General features: G+C 39.2%; 1 protein-coding gene across 8 annotated transcripts in view; it reads right to left on the bottom strand.

Moving 5' to 3' along the window:
• The window catches only part of GRB14 (growth factor receptor bound protein 14), a 124,288-nt gene that overhangs the window by 28,054 nt on the left and 76,770 nt on the right, over window positions 1-19,464 (bottom strand). For all 8 annotated transcript variants that reach the window (XM_020877210.2, XM_020877211.2, XM_070476121.1 and 5 more), the window contains one exon: window positions 604-725. In XM_020877210.2, coding sequence (XP_020732869.1) covers window positions 604-725 — 122 coding nt within the window. The remainder of the gene's footprint in view (window positions 1-603; window positions 726-19,464) is intronic.

Here is a 19,464-nt window from a genome sequence, read left to right as displayed (position 1 = left end):
AAAACAATTTAAAGTAATGAGCCCAGAGGCTATTCTGACTTCTCTAGATCACTAGTCTTCATTAGTATGTGACATACATTTATTTTCTTTTAAAAAGAACTATAATGAAAGTAGTATTTACTAGATAATGGACTGGTATTTATCTCATTTCTTCTTAGCTCAGTAATTATTGCACTGAAAACAAAATAATTTGGAACAGTAAGATGCTTGTCAATCTAAACTTCTGGTTAAGTTTCAACACTCCCAACAAACATCAATTTGATCTTCCTTTAGAATTTTTCTTAATTTCCTAAGTTTTGCAAAAAGACTTAAACAATAGTGTTTTGGAACCTGCCTGGGAGATATCTAATAATTCATTCCCCAAATCAAATGTAGTTTTTTTTCTTAAAAGGCAAGAAAAAAAAGTAACAGTTCCCCAAAACTACATATATGAACTTCTGTGAGCATTTCAACTATAAGTTTAAAGGACTAGAATTCTTACCTACAATTTACCAAGTACATAATTGTACTTTATCTATAGTGTACTTTTTCCTCACATAAAATAAAATAAAATTTAACTAAACTCATTTATTTTCCATAACTATTAATTGGGATTTCACTTACCATTGGGTTTTTAAAGAATTCATATTTGGCATAATTTTTTCTAAAGTATAGCTTATTTTCTTCTTCCATTCCCCAGTTAGATAGCACTTCAATCACCAGCTCGTGGTCTTCTATTGTTCTTTCTGTAAAGAATGTTCCAGTGAGCATGTCAACAGATAGATGAATGGATGGATGGATGAACAGACAGAAAGATGGACAGGTAGATAAACAAATATATATATGGACATATATATCCATACAAATATATAAAATATATTATGTATGTATCTTTATTAAACATAGCCAATTTAAACTTAATTCTGAAATAGCCAGAATGATAAAATTTTCATCAATTTTGAATTTGCAATGTTGATTTTACACCAAAGCAGTCTGTAACCCAAAGAGAAAAATGACATAAAATATCACAATGCACTTCACTAATTCTCAATCTCCCTTTGCTGATATGTAAATTACAAGTTTGCAACAAACCTGAATTAAGAATATGAGAGCTATTATTTTTCTCTAACTCATCATGGTGCCAAAAATTAAAATATTTGCCTCAAGGTTGAACAATTCATCCCATTAAGAAATGAAAAATTTTGACAGGTTCAGTATGCATTTAAGACTCATAATCTGGATAGTTAAGAAAATTTAAAATAAATGCTTTAAAAAAGAAACTTTTAATGCAAGGAGATACACTTTTTAAGAAACTTAATTTCTGTGGTACTTTTAATTTTCAATACTAATGTTCAGGCAGTTTGTATTAACCAAGAAGATAATTAGGCATGGTGGGAAGGCACGCAGGAGGAAAGGAACTTAAATGAAAAAAGCAATGGCATCTTTAAAGAGGTGAACATAACATGCAAAATTCCTGTTTTAAAAAGAAACTGTGATGTTCACAGTGGTACTATTCATAATAGCCCCAAACTGGAAGTTATCTAAATGCCTATCAATGTGAGAATGAAAAACTAAATTGTGTAAAGGACCAGTGGAATATACACTACACAATACACAACTGCATGGATAAATTCCACAAACATAACAATAAATGAAAGAAGTCAGACACAAAGAGTAATAGTCTACTTTCATTAGTTCAACACAAATACAATAGATCTACGGTGTTAGAAATCAAGATAATGGGTACAGTGGGTGGGGTGCAGGGCTGTGAGGGAAACACTAGGTGAAGGAGATTCTGTTTCTTAATCTGGGTGTTAGATACTCAGGTATATATAATACAATATCTGAGAATCCATCAAGTGATCTACATTTGTCCTCTTACGATAAGGTATGTCACACTTCGATAAAAGGGTAAAGAAAAGTGACTATGAAATTATTAATGCAAAATGGAGAAGAGTCAAATAAGAAATACAGAAATCCTCTGCTTTTTTTGGGTGTTTCATGGACCTTTTTGAAAAGAATCTGTCTCAGAAATTCAATACTCAGGAATGATCTGTGACCTACAACACCCAAACCCTTGAAAGTAATGTCATACTTAAACAGAAGCTAAATCATCTGAAAGGAAGTTCTTGTAAGAGCGCTCAGTGAATATGGATGAGTTGGAGCTAAGTGTGTATCAGTACTCTGGGTTCTGTTCCTAACTCCGATCGTTCTTTTTCTGTCTCATTGACTAGCTCTGGTAGCTCCTTCTCTCCTAAGATGCAGTCCTTGCCTCGACTCTTTTCTTTCCCTTCTCTCAACTAATTCACTCTGCCTCCTCTTCAGCTATCAAGTCTGCCTGTCAAGTTCCTTGAATTGAAATCTCCACTGCAGTCGCTTTCACTGGCACTTCAATCCTAACTGCTAGACTTTCCAACCACTTCAAACATAGTCTGTCTAAAACCAAAGTTCCGAAGGGTTGTTCCTCAAAATATTACACAGTTCCAGCAATTCCACTTCTGAGTACATAATCAAAACAAGTGAAAACAAGGACTGAAACCGGTACTCGTACATCAGTGTTCATTGTAACCTCATTCACAGTAGCCAGAAAGTAAAAACATCCTCACATCCATCGACAAACGAAGGGGATAAACAAAGTGTAGTAAAGACATACAGTGGAATATTTAGCCTTAAAAAGAATGAAATCCTTACACATGGTACAACACGGATGAACCTTAAAGACATTATGCTATATAAAATAAGACAGACACAAAAAAATAGATACTATACGATTCCATTTGCATGCAGTGCCTAGAACAGACAAATTCACAGAGAAAGAAAGTAGAACGGTGGTTGCCGAGGACCAGGGTGGGGGAGGAATGAGGAGTTATTGTTTAATGGGTTCAGGGTTTCATTATGGGAAGATAAAAACGTTCTACTAGAGATGGACAGGGATAATGGCTGCACAACAATATAAATGTATATAATTCCAGTGAACAGTAAAATGGGTAAAATGATAAATTTTATGTTACACACATTTTCCCAAAAGTTGCTGAAAAAATTAAAAAACTAAGAGTATCTTCCTTTTTCTCAAAGTGCTTTTTCTTAAATTCTGCTACATCTCTTACAACCCCATGTCTTCGATATTCTCCACTGTTGTTACCCCAGACATTAGACTCTTCCTCCGACTTTCTCACACAACCAACTCCTCACCCCCACTGTTACTATTCCAATTTAGACCTTCGCCTTTTCCTAACTAATCTCCAAACCGCTGTTTTCTCATTCTTCCAATACAACCTGGACCCTTATATCATAAGAAGCCTTAAAATACATTTGCATCAACGTGACCACTGTTCAAAAACTCATCTACTTTCTACTTGTTATGAGATAAATCCATATAATCTGGCAGTTTTCCCTTGTTCATTCATCTATCCATTCAACAAATATTTATTGAAGGCCTATCATGTGTCAGACATTCATCTTGGAGCTAGCAATTTTGTAGTCAACAAGACAGTAAGTAAGAAATCATTGCCTTGTGGGACTCCCATTCTAATGTGAAGACATGGAAGAAAAAATCTAATGTAAATCTTAAAAGGTGGCAATAAACGCTATAGAGAAAAATGGACTGGGGAAGAGGGAGAGAGGAGGGAACAGAGGAAAGAAATTCATTTTCTGAAGCTTGCCAAGGGACTTCCCTGGTGGCACAGCGGTTCAGAATCCACTTGCCAATGCAATGCACACGGGTTTGACCCCTGATCCAGCGAGATTCCACATGCCACTGAGCAACTATGCCAATGCACCTCGACTACTGCTCCGCGCCTAGAGCCTGAGCGTCTCAACAAGACAAGCCACTGCAAGGAGAAGCCTGTGCACCGCAACGAGCGAGTAGCCTCCACTCGCTGCAACTAGAGAAAGTCCACGCAGCAACAAAGACCCAGCACAGCCAAAAACAAATAAGTAAAAAAAAAAAAAAACTTTAAATAATAAAGATTTCCAAGGAAGGCCATGTTGAGAAGGTAATGTTTAAGCAAAAATCCAAAAGAGAAGAAGGCATGAGCCAAGCAGCTATTGAAAGGAAGAACAAGAGGAGACCCCTTGAGGCAAAAACCAAGGCTGGCATGTTTGAAGTAGGGCAAGAAGGCTAAGGGAGCTAAAGCTGAGTGAGCAAAGGGGAGGGGAGTACCAGGAGGAGAGGTCAGGGACGTAAAAGCGATGAGCTGGGGCCACTGGATAAAGACATGCAGGTCAGAATAAGGATCTGGCTTTTCCTCTGAGTTAGATAAGAAGTCATTTTGAACAGGAATACTACAAGCTGACCCCTGTTTTCACTGGATGACACCAGATGCTGAGTGGAGAACTGATTTCACAAGGCTTAAGGGTGCAAGCAGGAAGCCCATCTGGCAGAATACTGCAATTAACAAGGGGAGAGATGACGTGGCTTGGATGAGCAGGCAGCAGTAAGAAGACATGTAAGAAGCAGGCAGGATCTGGATGTGTTCTGAAGCAAAGCCAATAGGATCTGCTGACAAATTGGATGGGGAGTGAAAGAGAGGGGGCAGTTAAGGAAGACACCAAGATTCTTGGCTTAGGCATTTAGAAGGACTGCTGCCACAGAGCTAGGAAGACTGTAAGAGAAGCATTTTGAGGGGAGATCCAGCAGTCACTCAGATATCGAGTGAGAAGTTGCACCTCTAATAATCTTTATTAGCCTTACTTGTGTCTACTTCTCACACAACCCCAGCTGATATTTTCAATCTTATGAAGCACAGGTTCACATTATTAAACATACTATGTCCTAAGCGCTGGACCTGTATTCACTGCAACCACAGTGGGAGAAAACTGCAAGGTATTAAGCAAGAGGTCTGCCTATTTGTTTCATCAATCTGTGTTTAATTGTACTCATCGCCTATCCCTACCACTAAGAAAACAGCACATGATCTGCCCTGAAGATAAACTATGCAGACGAGAAAAATGACAAAGATGCACTTTCTTTACTTTTGACCTTCAAATTAGACTTTGACCAATACGATCACTTAGGGAGAATAATCAGCTTCCTTGATAGTTCTGTTGGTTAAGAATCCACCTGCAACGCAAGAGACTCCAGTTTGACTCCTGGGTCGGGAAGATCCCCTGGAGAAGGGATAGGCTACCCACTCCAGTATTCTGAGGCTTTCCTTATAGCTCAGCTGGTAAAGAATCTGCCCACAATGTGGGAGACCTGGGTTCAATCCCTGGGTTGCGAAGATCCCCTGAAGAAGGGAAAGGCTACCCACTCCAGTATTCTGGCAGGGAGAATTCCATGGACAATAGTCCATGGGGTCGCAAAGAGTTGGACCTGACTGAGCAACTTTCACTTTCACTTTCAGGGAGAATAATGGCCAGCCAATCCTCTACTGCCCCAGGCAGGGATGCACCCTCTGTCATCTGGGAAATCTTGGATTAAGGGGTTAGTGGAAGAAAGGGTAGAGTGGAGACTGAGAGGGAGATGGAGAGTAAGTGGATGGCTTAGGTACCAGTGACTCCCTACTCTGCCCTTCCTAGAACTAGGACCCTTTCAGGGTAAGAAGTGGATGGTGATAAAACCCCATCTAAGTTTACTGTTGGTGTGTGGTTCAAACCAGAGAGAGCCTCGGGAGATTTACAGCCTCAAGTAGAAGTCTTGCATCTAACACAGCAGAAAAGCAATTAGCTAAGTGCAACCTTGAGGAAGATGAGTCCACAACATTCAAGAATGAAAAAGAACACTGCAGAATCAAGTCCCCCAAAAGGAGTGGGGAAGGGCTAAGAGAAGACCATGAACTTAGTGGACTTTACGGTACAGGCAATAAGCTTGAGAGTAACAAGTTTCTAGAACATGAAGAGAAAAGTTGGATAGCAGTTAGACAAGCACCCTTCCTGGGACTTAAATGCCCCACCAGAGTATTTGAAGAGTGAAAGTAGGTCTTAACCTTCAACTGCTGCTGCTGCTGCTAAGTCACTTCAGTCATGTCTGACTCTGTGTGACCCCAGAGGTGGCAGCCCACCAGGCTCCCCCGCCCCTGGGATTCTCCAGGCAAAAAGACTGGAGTGGGTTGCCATTTCCTTCTCCAATGCATGAAAGTGAAAAGTGAAAGTGAAGTCGCTCAGTTGTTTCCCATTCCTAGCGACCCCATGGACTGCAGCCCACCAGGCTCCTCCATCCATGGGATTTTCCAGGCAAGAGTACTGGAGTGGGTGCCATTGCCTTCTCCGAACCTTCAACTGAGAGGATCTTAAACCTGTATGAAACTTATGTATATAACCTGAACTGATTATTATGACAAAAAGACTAAGAATAATCCATAAAGCAAGCCAATAACAAAAGATTAAACTGTCATTAAGAGGTGAAGAGACTCACTCAGAAATTAATTCAAGCTATAGAAATAAAGTTAGTTACATCTCTTCATGTCTAAACCTGAGAAATCATGGCTGTATTTAATTATTATATAATTATTCTGCAGTAAGTTGAATAAAGACTTCAGGTCCTAATCTCTGGAACCTGTAAACATTACCTTATATGGCAAAGGATCTGCAGATGTCATTAACAGAAAGATCCCGAGAAGAGATTATCCAAGACTATACAGGTGGGCCTTAAATCCAAACACAAGTATTCTTTTAAGAGAGAGACAGAAGGAGATCTGACAGAAAAAGAAGAGGAAAGGACAATGGGACCCCAGAGGCACAGACTCGAGTGATGTGATATGACCACAAGCCAAGGAATCATGGCAGCCACCAGAAGCTGAAAGAGACGAGGAACGGCTTCCCCATAAAGCCCCTGGGAAGAGTGTGGCCCTGCCAACACCTTGATTTCAGCCTAGCGAAATTAATTTAAGACCTCTCACCTCCATAACCTTTAAAGATTACATTTTTATTGGTTTAAGCCACCATCAATGACAGAGGATGAGATGGCTGAATGGCATCACTGACTCAATATTTGACATGAGTTTGAGCAAGCTCTGGGAGATGGTGAAGAACAGGGAAGCCTGGCATGCTGCAGTCCATTGGGTCGCAAAGTGTCAGACACAACTGAGCGACTGAACAACAAACAACGAAGCCACTATAAATTTGTTCCAGCAGCCTTATGTAACTAAGAGGATAATCTATAAGAGCAAGCTCTATTTCCATTTTGCAGATAAGGAGTCTCGTGTTTAGAATAACAACATCTCAGGATTTGAATGGCAGCCACATATCTGACCTCGGGTTTCTCCTCCTTCCTCCGCACAGCACTGCCCTGGCCTTCACTGCAGTTCCCACTGGAAGGGCATCCCCTGTTTATAGCCTACTTGTTCTTTCTGTATCAGCTCATATCTCTCTCACATTCTGGCAGTTCTCAAGACTCCATTGCCTAAGATTCTTTTATTTTGATATGTGTTCCATAACTATTTACTAATTAACTGAAAACAAACCACCACAGTTTGGGTGTAGGGGAAATAATTTAACAGGCAGTATTTCAAATTATCAATCTTAACCTCACATAAAAGTAAAGTAAATTATTTGAATTTGGATTCTCTTCAAAAAAGAAAATAAAACAAAAAAGAGTGGAAAAATCAAGTTGCATTTGAACAGCTATGACAAACACATCACACACACAAAAAAAAAACTGGTGTAATATGTGTAGTCACCAAAAAAAGCAACAGTCTAGCTGGGGTTTTGTTGGTTACACATATATGAAGCCCAACATACCAATCCAGAATGGAAAATTAAGGGATATATTATTTGCAGAAAAGTTCATAGAATGATAATACCAAATGCCAATTAATAGCATCAGGAAGATAGCCTGGTAATCTTAAGCAGTAAAAAATGTCTTCAAATCAAGCAGACGAAAACTAGAGTATGTGGGAAAGCAGAGACATACTTCTGGTACTATTATATTGAAAATCCAGAAAACATACAAAAAGCAAACAAAGACCAGAGTATCAAATGCAGCCACAGGTTTTTACCTCTTATACTCTTCTGGTAATAGAGACAAAACTTACTTATTATAGAATCTGGCTTTTTAAAATGATATTAAATAATTTGCTTACACTTATACATCACAGTCCCCATTTAGATGTGCCATTATATATACCATTTCCCAACTGATGCTCATTATGTTAAAGGACAAATGCTATAGTAATCCAAAGAACCCTAAAAGGTCTAAGTGACTATCAGCTAATCACATCTTACAGAAAATTTGTGTTTTTTAAAAATGCAGAAATCAAACGAATTACAGATCTTAACAGGGAGAAGTTCAAGAGGATACAAGATGCCTAGATGGATTACTTTGAAAGGAAAAGAAAAACACTTAAAGGGTAGGTGAAAAGTGGCCGAAGACCAGCTTTGTTTTGCCAAGGCCTATTCATAAAGTAAGACATCACCACCAACACCCAAGAAAGGCAAAACAAAACCAAAGACTTGTCTAGATGGCTTCCAATAAACTTTCCGTTGACTCTTCTTCTGTAGTCCCATTATAAAGCCAAGCAGACTTTAACCAACTGAGCAATCCTAGTAAATAACTTATATTGTTTAAATAGCAAAAGAAATGCATTAATTCTATATTTAGAGGCTCCTTGCTATAAATGTTTGAAAACACAGTATTATGAGCTATCATCCAGGATGAACTCAGATACTTGTTGAGTTATCATTTGAGAAATGACTCCAGGTAAAATCCACATAAATTCAATGTGATTTTTTAAAAAACCTTACTTTTAAAACTTCATAAATTCATCGAAACTATTATATTAAGATAAATTATTAAAACTTCACAGGGACTTTCCTGGTGGTCCAGTGTTAGGACTCCATGCTTCCACTGCAGAGGGCACGGGTTCCATCCCTGGTCAGGAACCAGGAGGCTGCAACCGGCGCTGCATGGCAGAAAAAAAAAAAAAAATGCCACAAACCTTCACAGATACAAGTCGATTTAAAACACTTTCCGAAGAATTTTTCAGGCATTGTAAAATGAATTTGTTATAGTGATAAAATTCCACTCTTATGTAGGTAGAAAAATAGAAGAGAAGCCATCTTAAGTCACTTCAAAACAGCATCCACAAGGAGTGAAAAAAAGCCTCCAGGAAGAATGGGAAAAAAAGCTGTCTTAAAAACAGAAGCTTCACATCACTAAGTTTTATTTTTGCTTCTGATAAATCAGTGAAGTCTTATGGTAATACACTGAAATATTACTGAAGAGTGATACCCACACATAATTCTGTGTTCTATTTAATTTTCAGAAAATTTTTCTTTAAAAAGAAAGAAAAGAAAGAAGTTTCTTCTGAAACTGTTTATTTAACTTCAAAGTCTTTTTAAAAAACCTCAATCCTCCCAGAATGGAAAATGTTCACCTGTGACCTTCTGCCTGGACTTCTTCGCTGAATCTACTCAAAGTAGAGCATGAGGATCAAATAGAAACTGAAGTCCCTACTCTTCTCATCACCAGATAAGAGAAGAAACAAAAGTGGCTTTTAGCTCTAATTCACCCAGAAAACAATTCTTTGTATACCTTTGTTACAGGAAACTCCAGGAGACAAAAGGTCCTTGTACTTCTCTGTGCTAGCTAGAAACTACATACATTTTGTCAATCTTATTTTCAGATAAAAATGAACAGCATCTGAGCAAGCAAAACAGTAACTGGGGAAGCAAACAATAAAGCAGGGCTCAATTTCTAAAAGGTTCCTTAACCTAAGAAAACTACCTAATACCAATAAGATCCCCCAGAAAATCGTCACTGCCAGATTCAGCTTCCCAAAAGCAATAATAAGAAAATCTTGATGCTTAAGTTGATGGGTACAGGGTCTTGTGGATCATTCCTCAACAAAGCATAACAGTCCTCATATTAACTCAGTTTCAATGATCACAACTTGTATTATTCATAGAAAGCCTTATTTTTTTCCCCAGAAGTTTGCATATATATTATCTCAAGCTTACTGCAAATACTTGAGGTTAGAAACAACTTTCACAAATTCTAAGTTACCCAATGCATCCTTTAAGGACTCAGAGTAAATTTCCACCTGGGCATGGCATGGCACATGATTCCTTTAGCTCCTTTTTCAAATCTCTTCCTTCTATGCACATTGTAATCTATCCTTTGAACTGCTTGTTCAGTACAGCTTAGTTCAGAAGCCATTTATTTGTTTTAGACTCTAAGTTACAAAGATGCACATATACACAGTTCCAAAATTGATGTAATTACAGATTAGATTTAATAATACGATCCCTATTAAGACAGCTGCAGAAAATGTTACAGCAGCATAAAAGATTGATACTTGATCCAACTTGGACCTTCAGGAAGTTTTCTGAATTAAGTCTTTAAAAAAATATCTTAACAAGTTTTAAAATTTGTGTTTATTTTTTTTTCCAGATTACTAAAATAATGTATTTCCATTACAGAAAATTTGAAAACAGACAACTCACAATCACAATCCATCTTTAAAACTGTCCATTAGGAATAAGCACTTAACATTACATTATATTCCCTTCTTGTCTTTTTCTTTGGGACCATGTGAGTTTATATGTATAGATTTTTCACATTTAGAAAACAATGTACATATAGATTTATAAACATATATACAATATTTCCTAAATGCGGTGAAAAGTATACACTTTATTCAAATCACCGTTACAGTCTCACATTTGTCCATACTAGTCTTCAATGGAAAAACTGCAAAAACATGATTAAAAGCTGCATAACATCATATTCTATAAATGTACTATAATTTATAACATTCCTCTATTATTATAGCATTAGGCTTTTTTTTTCATTAATTGATACTGTAAATAATCCTGCTTGAAACAGCCTTAAGTCTGTTTCTTATCCAAATTTGCTTGTCCCCTGCACCCACCTATCTGGCACTTGTGGGAGAGTCGCCTGCCAGAACCCAATTCACCTCTATCACTCCTAATCAGTTTTCATTCCAATCCAAAGGAAACGCAATGCCAAAGAATATTCAAACTACCACACAACTGCACTCATCTCACACGCTAGCAAAGTAATGATCAAAATTCTCCAAGCCAGGCTTCAACAGTATGTGAATTGTGAACCTCCACATGTTCAAGCTGGATTTAGAAAAGGCAGAGGAACCAGAGACCAAATTGCCAACATCTGCTAGATCATCAAAAGAGTAAGAGAGTTCCAGAAAAACATCTACTTTTGCTTTATTGACTACACCAAATCCTTGCCTGTGTATATCACAAACAAACTGTGGAAAATTCTTAAAAAGATGGGAGTACCAGACCACCTTATTTGCCTCCTGAGAAATCTGTATGCAGGTCAAGAAGTAACAGTTAGAACTGGACATTGAACAACAGACTGGTTCTAAATGAGGAAAGGAGTATGTCAAGGCTATATATTGTCATCCTGCTTATTTAACTTACATGCAGAGTACATCATACAAAATGCCAGGCTGGATGAAGCACAAACTGGAATCAAGATTGCCTGGAGAAATAACAATAACCTCAGATACACAGATGACACCACCCTTATGGCAAAAAGTGGAGAAGAATTAACGAAAGTGAAAGAAGAGAGTGAAAAAGTTGGCTTAAAACTCAACATTCAGAAAACTAAGATCATGGCATCTGGTCCCATCACTTCATGGCAAACAGATGGGGAAACAATGGAAACAGTGACAGACTTTATTTTCTAGGGCTCCAAAATCACTGCAGATGGTGACTGCAAATATGACTTGCTCCTTGGAAGAAAAGCTATGACCAACCTAGACAGCATATTAAAAAGCAGAGACATTACTTTACCAACAAAGGTCCGTCTAGTCAAGGCTATGGTTTTTTCCAGTAGTCATGCAAGAATGTGAGAGTTGGATCAGAAAGCTGAGAGTTGAAGAATTGATGCTTTTGAACTGTGGTGTTGGAGAAGACTCTTGAGAATCCCTTGGACTGCAAAGAGAACCAACCAGTTCATCCTAAAGGAAATCAGTCCTGAATATTCATTGGAAGGACTGATGCTGAAGCTGAAACTCCAATACTTTGGCACCTGATGTGAAGAGCTGACTCTTTGGAAAAGACCCTGATGCTGGGAAGACTGAAGGTGGGAGAAGAAGGAGACATCAGAGGATGAGATGGTTGGATAGCATCACTGACGTGATGGACATGAGTTTGAGCAGGCTTCAGGAGTTGGTGATGGACAGGGAGGCCTGGCATGCTGCAGTCCATGGGGTCACAAAGAGTCGAACACAACTGAGTGACTGAACTGACTGACTCCTAGTGCTTCTTGCATCACTCTGTTTTGGGGGCTGCGGGGAGGTCTGTAATTTCTTAAAAGATGTATGAGAAAAACCAGTGCCAGCAAGTATGCTGACTGTCTCAAAAAACAACTAGCTTCTGAGCAGCCACACGCTGCACCTAGGCATATGGGAGAGGCAGGTGTGTGTCCCTACCTGCTCTCAAACGGAAAGGGCAACTCCACTTCATATGGCAGAGTGTGGGATGCCTCCAACTGCTTTCCCATCTTTCCTCTCCCTGGACCATGGCACTAGGTTAGCCATGGAGAGTTAGCCTGGACAGCTGAGGGGATTCATTTTTGTTTTTATAGGAATTTTTAGGAAACAGCTAGCAGTTACCATTTGAAAGTGCCAGTCACTCATTCATCTCTTTGCGACACCATGGACTGCAGCCTGCCATGTTCCTCTGTCAATGGGATTTCCCAGGCAAGAATACTGGAGTGGGTTGCAATTTCCTTCTCCAGGGGATCGTCCTAGCCCAGGGATGGAACCCCCATCTCTTACCTCTCCTGCCTTGGCAGGTGAGTTCTTTACCACGAGCACTATGGGAGAGTTAGTATACAGTTATACTTTATTGTCAATTTTAACTACTATTCCAAGTAAGCCTTGGAAGATGTATAGCAGTTAGCCAGGTAGAGATGGGTGAGAAAGGGCTTCCTGAGAGTCTTAACAGCATGAGTAAGGAGACTGAGGAGTAGAAATGCAAGCAACTACAGGCAGTTGTCTCGTGTATGGACTCAGAGGAGAGGAGCAGGACATAAGGCTGGAGACAGGAAGGGTAGTCAAGTCGCACATACTACAAGCCCTGCAAAGGACCTTGGACCCAAACACAAGGTAAATCATGTCTGCGCTCAGATGGATAACTCTGGTATGATCTGAGGCAACAGTAAGGGCCCACTATGAGAAGAAAGGAATTCTTGAGAAGAGAGATGATGAGACTTGAACCCAGGCTATTAGAACTCTGAAAAGGAAAAATCAGCTGGACCACGAGAGGCAGATTTGGTTATAAGCACTCTCTGCTGCTTTAACATCCCACCTCCTGTCTTAGGGTGCTACCAGAACCATGTCGCCTTACCCCTCGGGTCAGGGTCTTAGGAGAGACGCAGGCACACACGTCCTAAAAGCTTCACAATTATTTCTGCTGGTGACCAGGGTGGTCACTACTCTGATGGCTGATGGGTCCCAAACAGCACAGGAAGTACAAATACATATTAGTATCAGTGTCAAACATCCACACGTGTGCTTGTTTCGCCAAAAGAAAAAGTAGAGTAGCTTCAAAGCCGGCTGTTGGAAAGGGTTCCCTCCCCACTGCTGTACACTGCTTCAGTCTTAAACAGACCACGTGGGGAGAGCCGAACACATAGAAGTGGTTTCATTAAAAGTCTCCAGTCATTCATTTTGCTTATTAAAGCCACTCTACAGTGATATTCAGAATAGAAATCTCAGCTGTCCCCAGCAACGACTCTAAAATACAATTAATTCCACTTCCCGAGGAGTCTATAGCTATGCGCTTGAGGTATTGTGTTAATTGCCGCTGCTTCATGCCAGGAATCAAAACGGGAGCAAAGCCAACACGGATCCTAGCAAGTTCCAGAAGACTTAAAACTGAAGTTTCTTTTTCCCCCACCCTCCTCTTACACGATTCTAAAAGCAGGGGACTCCATCTGGGGAACTGCAGTGACATCCAGTGGCTGTGAAGTAAAATACACCAGCTACAAAACTTGGTTTGTTTTATAATTAGAGAAAGGGGAATATTTGTTGATTTACTGATATTTGAAATCCAACGTCTATAAAGCTGTGTGTACATCTAGAAACGCATAATAACACAACCCCAAATCAGGCAAATCAGGGATCTGTAACAAAAGCAGGATGTTGGGCTGCCCACCATGATTTACTCTGCCTGGGAAAATTCTCAGCAGTATATATTAATAATTATGGACAGAGGTAATGAAATAATGATTCTGCAGTCAAAGCTCCAAAGGTCATATCACCATTCATGACGTGTATAAATTCAAGAACAAGTCATTTCCAAAATGAGCCCCTTGCTCAGCCAAAACAAATAACTGGCTCTGCAATAAAGTAGACTAGGCTGGATCAGTTGAATACCAGTAATTTCAGTACTACCTGGCTGAAGGGTTATATGAAAATGTTCTTGAGGTTTCAAAATTTCAGTCTTGTATTTATAGCATGTATGAGAGATGGAGATGGATACTGAGGGAGACAAACCAACTACAGACTCCCCCAAAATTTTGCCTGATCTAATGGGGTGAAAAAAAAAAAAAAAAACTTTTTTCCAAGGAAAACATGTACACTTGAGAACCTGACAGGTATATAGATTTGTGCAAGGTTTAACTCTGGGTCAGGCATTTTATCACCGATTCTTTGTATTCTTATATGTGAAATGGAGATGAAATTAATGTACCTTGCAGGGTTGCTATGAAGCTAATTACTGAGTGTCTATCAAGATGAATGTGAAGCCTCTAAATAGGGGCCCTGCATACACAAGATGCACATTAATAGTAGCTACCACACATATAGAAAGAAAGAAAGTGAAGGGTCTCAGTCATGCCCGATACTTTGCGATCCCATGGATTGTAGCCTACCAGGCTTCTCAGTCCATGGGATTTTCCAGGCAAGAGTACTGTAGTGGGTTACCATTTCCTTCTCCAGGGGATCTTCTTGAACCAGGGATGGAACCCAGGCCTCCTGCATTGCAGGCAGATGCTTTACCCTCTGAGCCACCAGAGAAGCCCAGGGAATCACACATATACATTCATATTAAAATAACAAGGAGTTTTCTTTGCCACATCAACTGTCACTCTGAAAACAGACTTTGGATTCAATGCGTGCATGTATGCTTAGTCGCTTCAGTCATCTCCAACTTTTTGTGATCCTCTGGACTGTTGCCCTCTAGGCTCCGCTCTCCATAGGATTTCCCAGGCAACAATACTGAAGTAGGTTGCCATGCTCTCCTCGGGGGATCCTCCCAACCCAGGGACTGCACCCACATCTCCAGTATCTCCAGCATTGCAGGCAGATTCTTCACTGCTGAGCCACCAGGGAAGTCCTTTGGATTCGATAACCCTACGTATTTTTAATGTCACGTGCACCTCCTCCTGACCTCAGTAATCTGTGGTGTGCTAAAATGGATCAGAAGCAACAATAGTAGCACATCTATTAACAACATAGCATGTCTCTGGAACTTTCCTAAGCTTATCTGGGACATTAAAGTCAACTGGAGTGCAAAAAACTCCCAGCTGTCATGATCTCGTAAGTCAAAATGTTCTTGCCTACAAGGTTTCAGGATCTCACAAACTCTAAGCCTCATATGTGTGCAGACCATGATGTGAAGATGATACAATGTGACATGCATCACTAGCAGAAATGAGAGATGGGCAAGGACTAAGCCAGGAAACCAAAGATAATTTGATGTAAATGAAAAATTAATTTGCTTAGCCTCCAAATGGTTAAAACTTGCATTTGGGTCTTCTCAGTAATAGACTTTAAAACTAAGTCAGATCCTACCGCTTTCTAATGCAAAAACGTCCAGTTACTTTTTGCCTTACTCAAGGTAAAAGTTCAGTCCCCTCCATGGCCTGAGGGCCCCACAGAAGCTCCATGAAGTCCCTTTCCATGACCTTCCTTGACTTCCCTAAGTGCCCACCTCTGGGCTGCTTCCTGAACACAAGCTGGTTGCCAAGTCCAGGCCTTCCCCCTTTATGTTCCCTCCTTGCTGAACAATCTTCTTCCATTTAAGTGAAAGAGCTGCTCCTATCCGCTTCAATCTCCACCCAAACATCACACTGTCAGGGACACCTTCCCTGATTTCCCTGCCAGCCCTAGACTCCCTACCCCATTCTCTGCCTTCATTTTCTCCCCAGTGCTAATCATTACCTAAGAGATTACACATTTTAATCACGTGTCTCTTGTCTTTCTCTTCCCATCAGAATGCAAATTCATCAGGGCATTGCTTTCTGTCTATTGTGTTCCTACTGTACCCCCAGGATCCATATACAAAACAGGCTTGTGCAAAACAGTCAATAGACATTTGTTAAGCTATTGGAAGAAAGCAATCGGGAAAGGCAGAAGGGGTAGAGGGAGTTCCTAGTTTTTGTGGAATCTGCAAAAAAAAAAAAAAAAAAAACTGAGAATACTCACGATTTTTTTAAAAAATGTACACATACATATAGAAAGGTAGTTTACACAAGTGAACACACAGGCAAGAGATAATGTCAAAATAGAGAAACTAAAGAAACATTTCAGTGTTGTTAAATTGTGGATAGCATTGTTTACTTCTTGACATCTTTATTTCTAAGTTATTGGCAATGAGACTAATTATTTTGTACTAAAAATATTTTTAAAAAATAACAGACTATCCCTTCACCTTTAGAATTCTATGCATTGAAAACCCAGTATTTCTATCAGAGAGAGGTCAACAATGTCCCCTGAACAACATGCAGAGCTCACTAGCTGGTCACCAAAGTTTCGGCAAATGGCTTGTCCTTTGGTTTTTTAAGTCAACAGGATGTAAAGAAGATTTACAGTTCAGTATGTGAGTGCCTCACTTTATTGACAAAGGATATTGTCATCTGCACAACATATTTAAGGGGGAAACACTCCATCCTACTTGTTTTCATTTTAACATGCAAATAGCAAAAATGTTGCTTAATACCACTCTTAGGCTGAAAAGATATTGCAAGAGTATTTATAAGCTGCTGCTGCTGCTAAGTCGCTTCAGTCGTGTCTGACTTGGTTCAACCCCACAGACGGCAGCCCACCAGGCTCCCCCGTCCCTGGGATTCTCCAGGCAAGAACACTGGAGTGGGTGGCCATTCCCTTCTCCAATAAGCTACATACTCACAAATACAATTCAAAAACACACTGGTTTTACACTTCATGCTGAGAAAGACCACAGCACCATAAAAGTTGTTCTTGTCACACTGTTAGATAAAGAAGTGGAAGAAATAAAAAGGAAAAAACTGTTCCTCAGGAGTTTATTTGGATAGTCATTAACTATTATCATCTAAAGTATATCTAACATTTCAGTGTATCCTTACAGAAATAAAGCAGTAGATTTTTTTTAAAAAAGGGAAGGGAAGGTGGTAAATCTAATACACATTAGTAATTCAGTAGCATTAATGTCTGCAATTTTTCTACTGTATAAAGATATTATCTGAGTAAAAACAAAGAGAAAAAAAAGAACACAATAAAGCTTTGGAACTCAATTTCTTTCTCATAAGCTTTGGCCTAATGCTTGGTTAATGAAACCATGAAACAATATTCTCACATCTTTGATTTTATTTCAGCAGTTTCCAGAAAATACAGTAATGGAGAAATATATTTCTATTCAGTGCCTGAAAGTTTAAATTTAGTATGTAGCTCAAATTAATTCTCAATGTTCCATTTTAAGCTTCTACATTAAAAGACTTGCACAAATCTTTTTATTCCTCATATAACCTGCAGTTGGTCTCCATGAACACTGCTGCTTGATTTACAGAGTAGATTTTATTACTGAACTTCAAGCTCTTTGTTAGGGATAAATCATAGTGACTATAACTGCAAAAGATGTTTAATGATTTTTAAAGTCTCTCCAAGAGAAAAAGTTAAGAGCATAAAATATTTTTATTAGATATTATGTTAATTAAGAGTTATATTGCTAAAAGCCATAAGTAAACAAAATAGTTTGGAATTATGGCACGTGCCTTTTGAGAGTTACCACCACACTTCTAAGAGGTTAATGATCATAAATAGAAGCTAAATCAGTTACAAATGGCAATGAAGAAAATATACATTGGGTTTTTTCTGGCCTACGAAGTTGAGACAGCAAGTCACACGGACAAGTATAGCATACCTGCAAGATTCGAGTTTTCCTGGCAGGTATAGGCTCAGTTGCGGAGATCAGCTGACATGTTATGGCCCATTAACTCTCAAACAGAGGGTGGGAGTGTGGGCTGGGGTTCAGAATCCCTTTGGGGACTATCCAAGCTTCTTTTCTGCAGGTTTCCCTCTGTCTTCTCCCAAGGTCTTGACACATCTTAGGACAGCAATCTTCAAATAGGAAGTACTACTGGCACTTTCTGAATTGTTTAGGGAATGCGAGGGACTTTAAATGAACCAACCACTTTCCAGAATTTTTTGAAAACGGATCCTCCTAAGAACATAACTTTTCTGCCAACATCATCTCCATTGTACTTCATAAGACAAAGGCAAACTTCTCATCCAAACTGATACTTGCTTTGGTACACTGCTCTGGGGCGTAAACATGTTTCCTTTGTTCTATGTATCAAACAAAGGAAATTGTTTTTAAGACTAGTAGCTAGCTATGCAAGAAAGTGAATGACTCTCATAGCTAGGTATAAAATTATCAGTTCTTTAAACAAATTGAAGGAACAAACTGTGCTGTCACTGACAGATTATTTAAAATAATTTTGATGATTTACTACTAAGTTGTTTGATATATAATGCAAAGGAGTTGGTGGTAGGCTAAATGATAGATACCTACATCTTAATCCCTGGAACCTGTGAACGTTACCTTACATGATAAAAAACCAAAGAAAACAAAGCTTTGCACGTATAACTGATTTAAGGATCTTGAAGTAAAGAGATTACCCTGGGTTATGCTGCATAAACCCTAAGTGCTACTGTTCTGATAAGACAGTGACAGTGGGAGATTGCACATGGACAGAAGACACAGTGTGAGCATGGAGGGAGAGAGCAGAGTGACGCAGCCATAAGCCAAGGCCTGCCAGCAGCCACAAGAAGCTAGAAGAAACAAGACAGGAATTCTCTTCGTGAACCTGCAGAAGAAGTTCACCCCTGAAGATACCTTGAATTTAACCCACTGATACTGATTTCAGACTTCTGGCCTCCAGAATGCTAAGGGAATAAACTTCGGTTGTGTTAAGCCACGGAGTTTAAGCTGATTTGTCACAGCAGCCATGGGAAACTAACATAAAACGCTAAGAATCAAATGGCACTGTCCTAACACAATCCTTTCTCATCTACCTACTGTGGGAACATGGTTTTTAACAGCAATATCTGTAAAAATAAGAAAAGGGAGACAAAATTGTTGTTAGGGTATGTCCCATTCTAGCAGGAGAATGGAAACAGTTTATAAGTTTTTAAAAGGTTTGAGAGGAAAAGCTTCTATAAGTTTACAATACAGAGATACATTTCCAACTGAAAATAAGACTATTTTTTATGTTTATGACTTTCAAATGTGAAGGAATTATTTATTTCTTTAAGAAAAATTTAGGGCATACACTCACATAGAGTTAAACAC

The sequence above is a fragment of the Odocoileus virginianus genome, chromosome 13 (assembly GCF_023699985.2).
Source record: "Odocoileus virginianus isolate 20LAN1187 ecotype Illinois chromosome 13, Ovbor_1.2, whole genome shotgun sequence".
NCBI lineage: Eukaryota > Metazoa > Chordata > Mammalia > Artiodactyla > Cervidae > Odocoileus > Odocoileus virginianus.
This window is presented reverse-complemented; position numbering and strand designations above follow the sequence as displayed.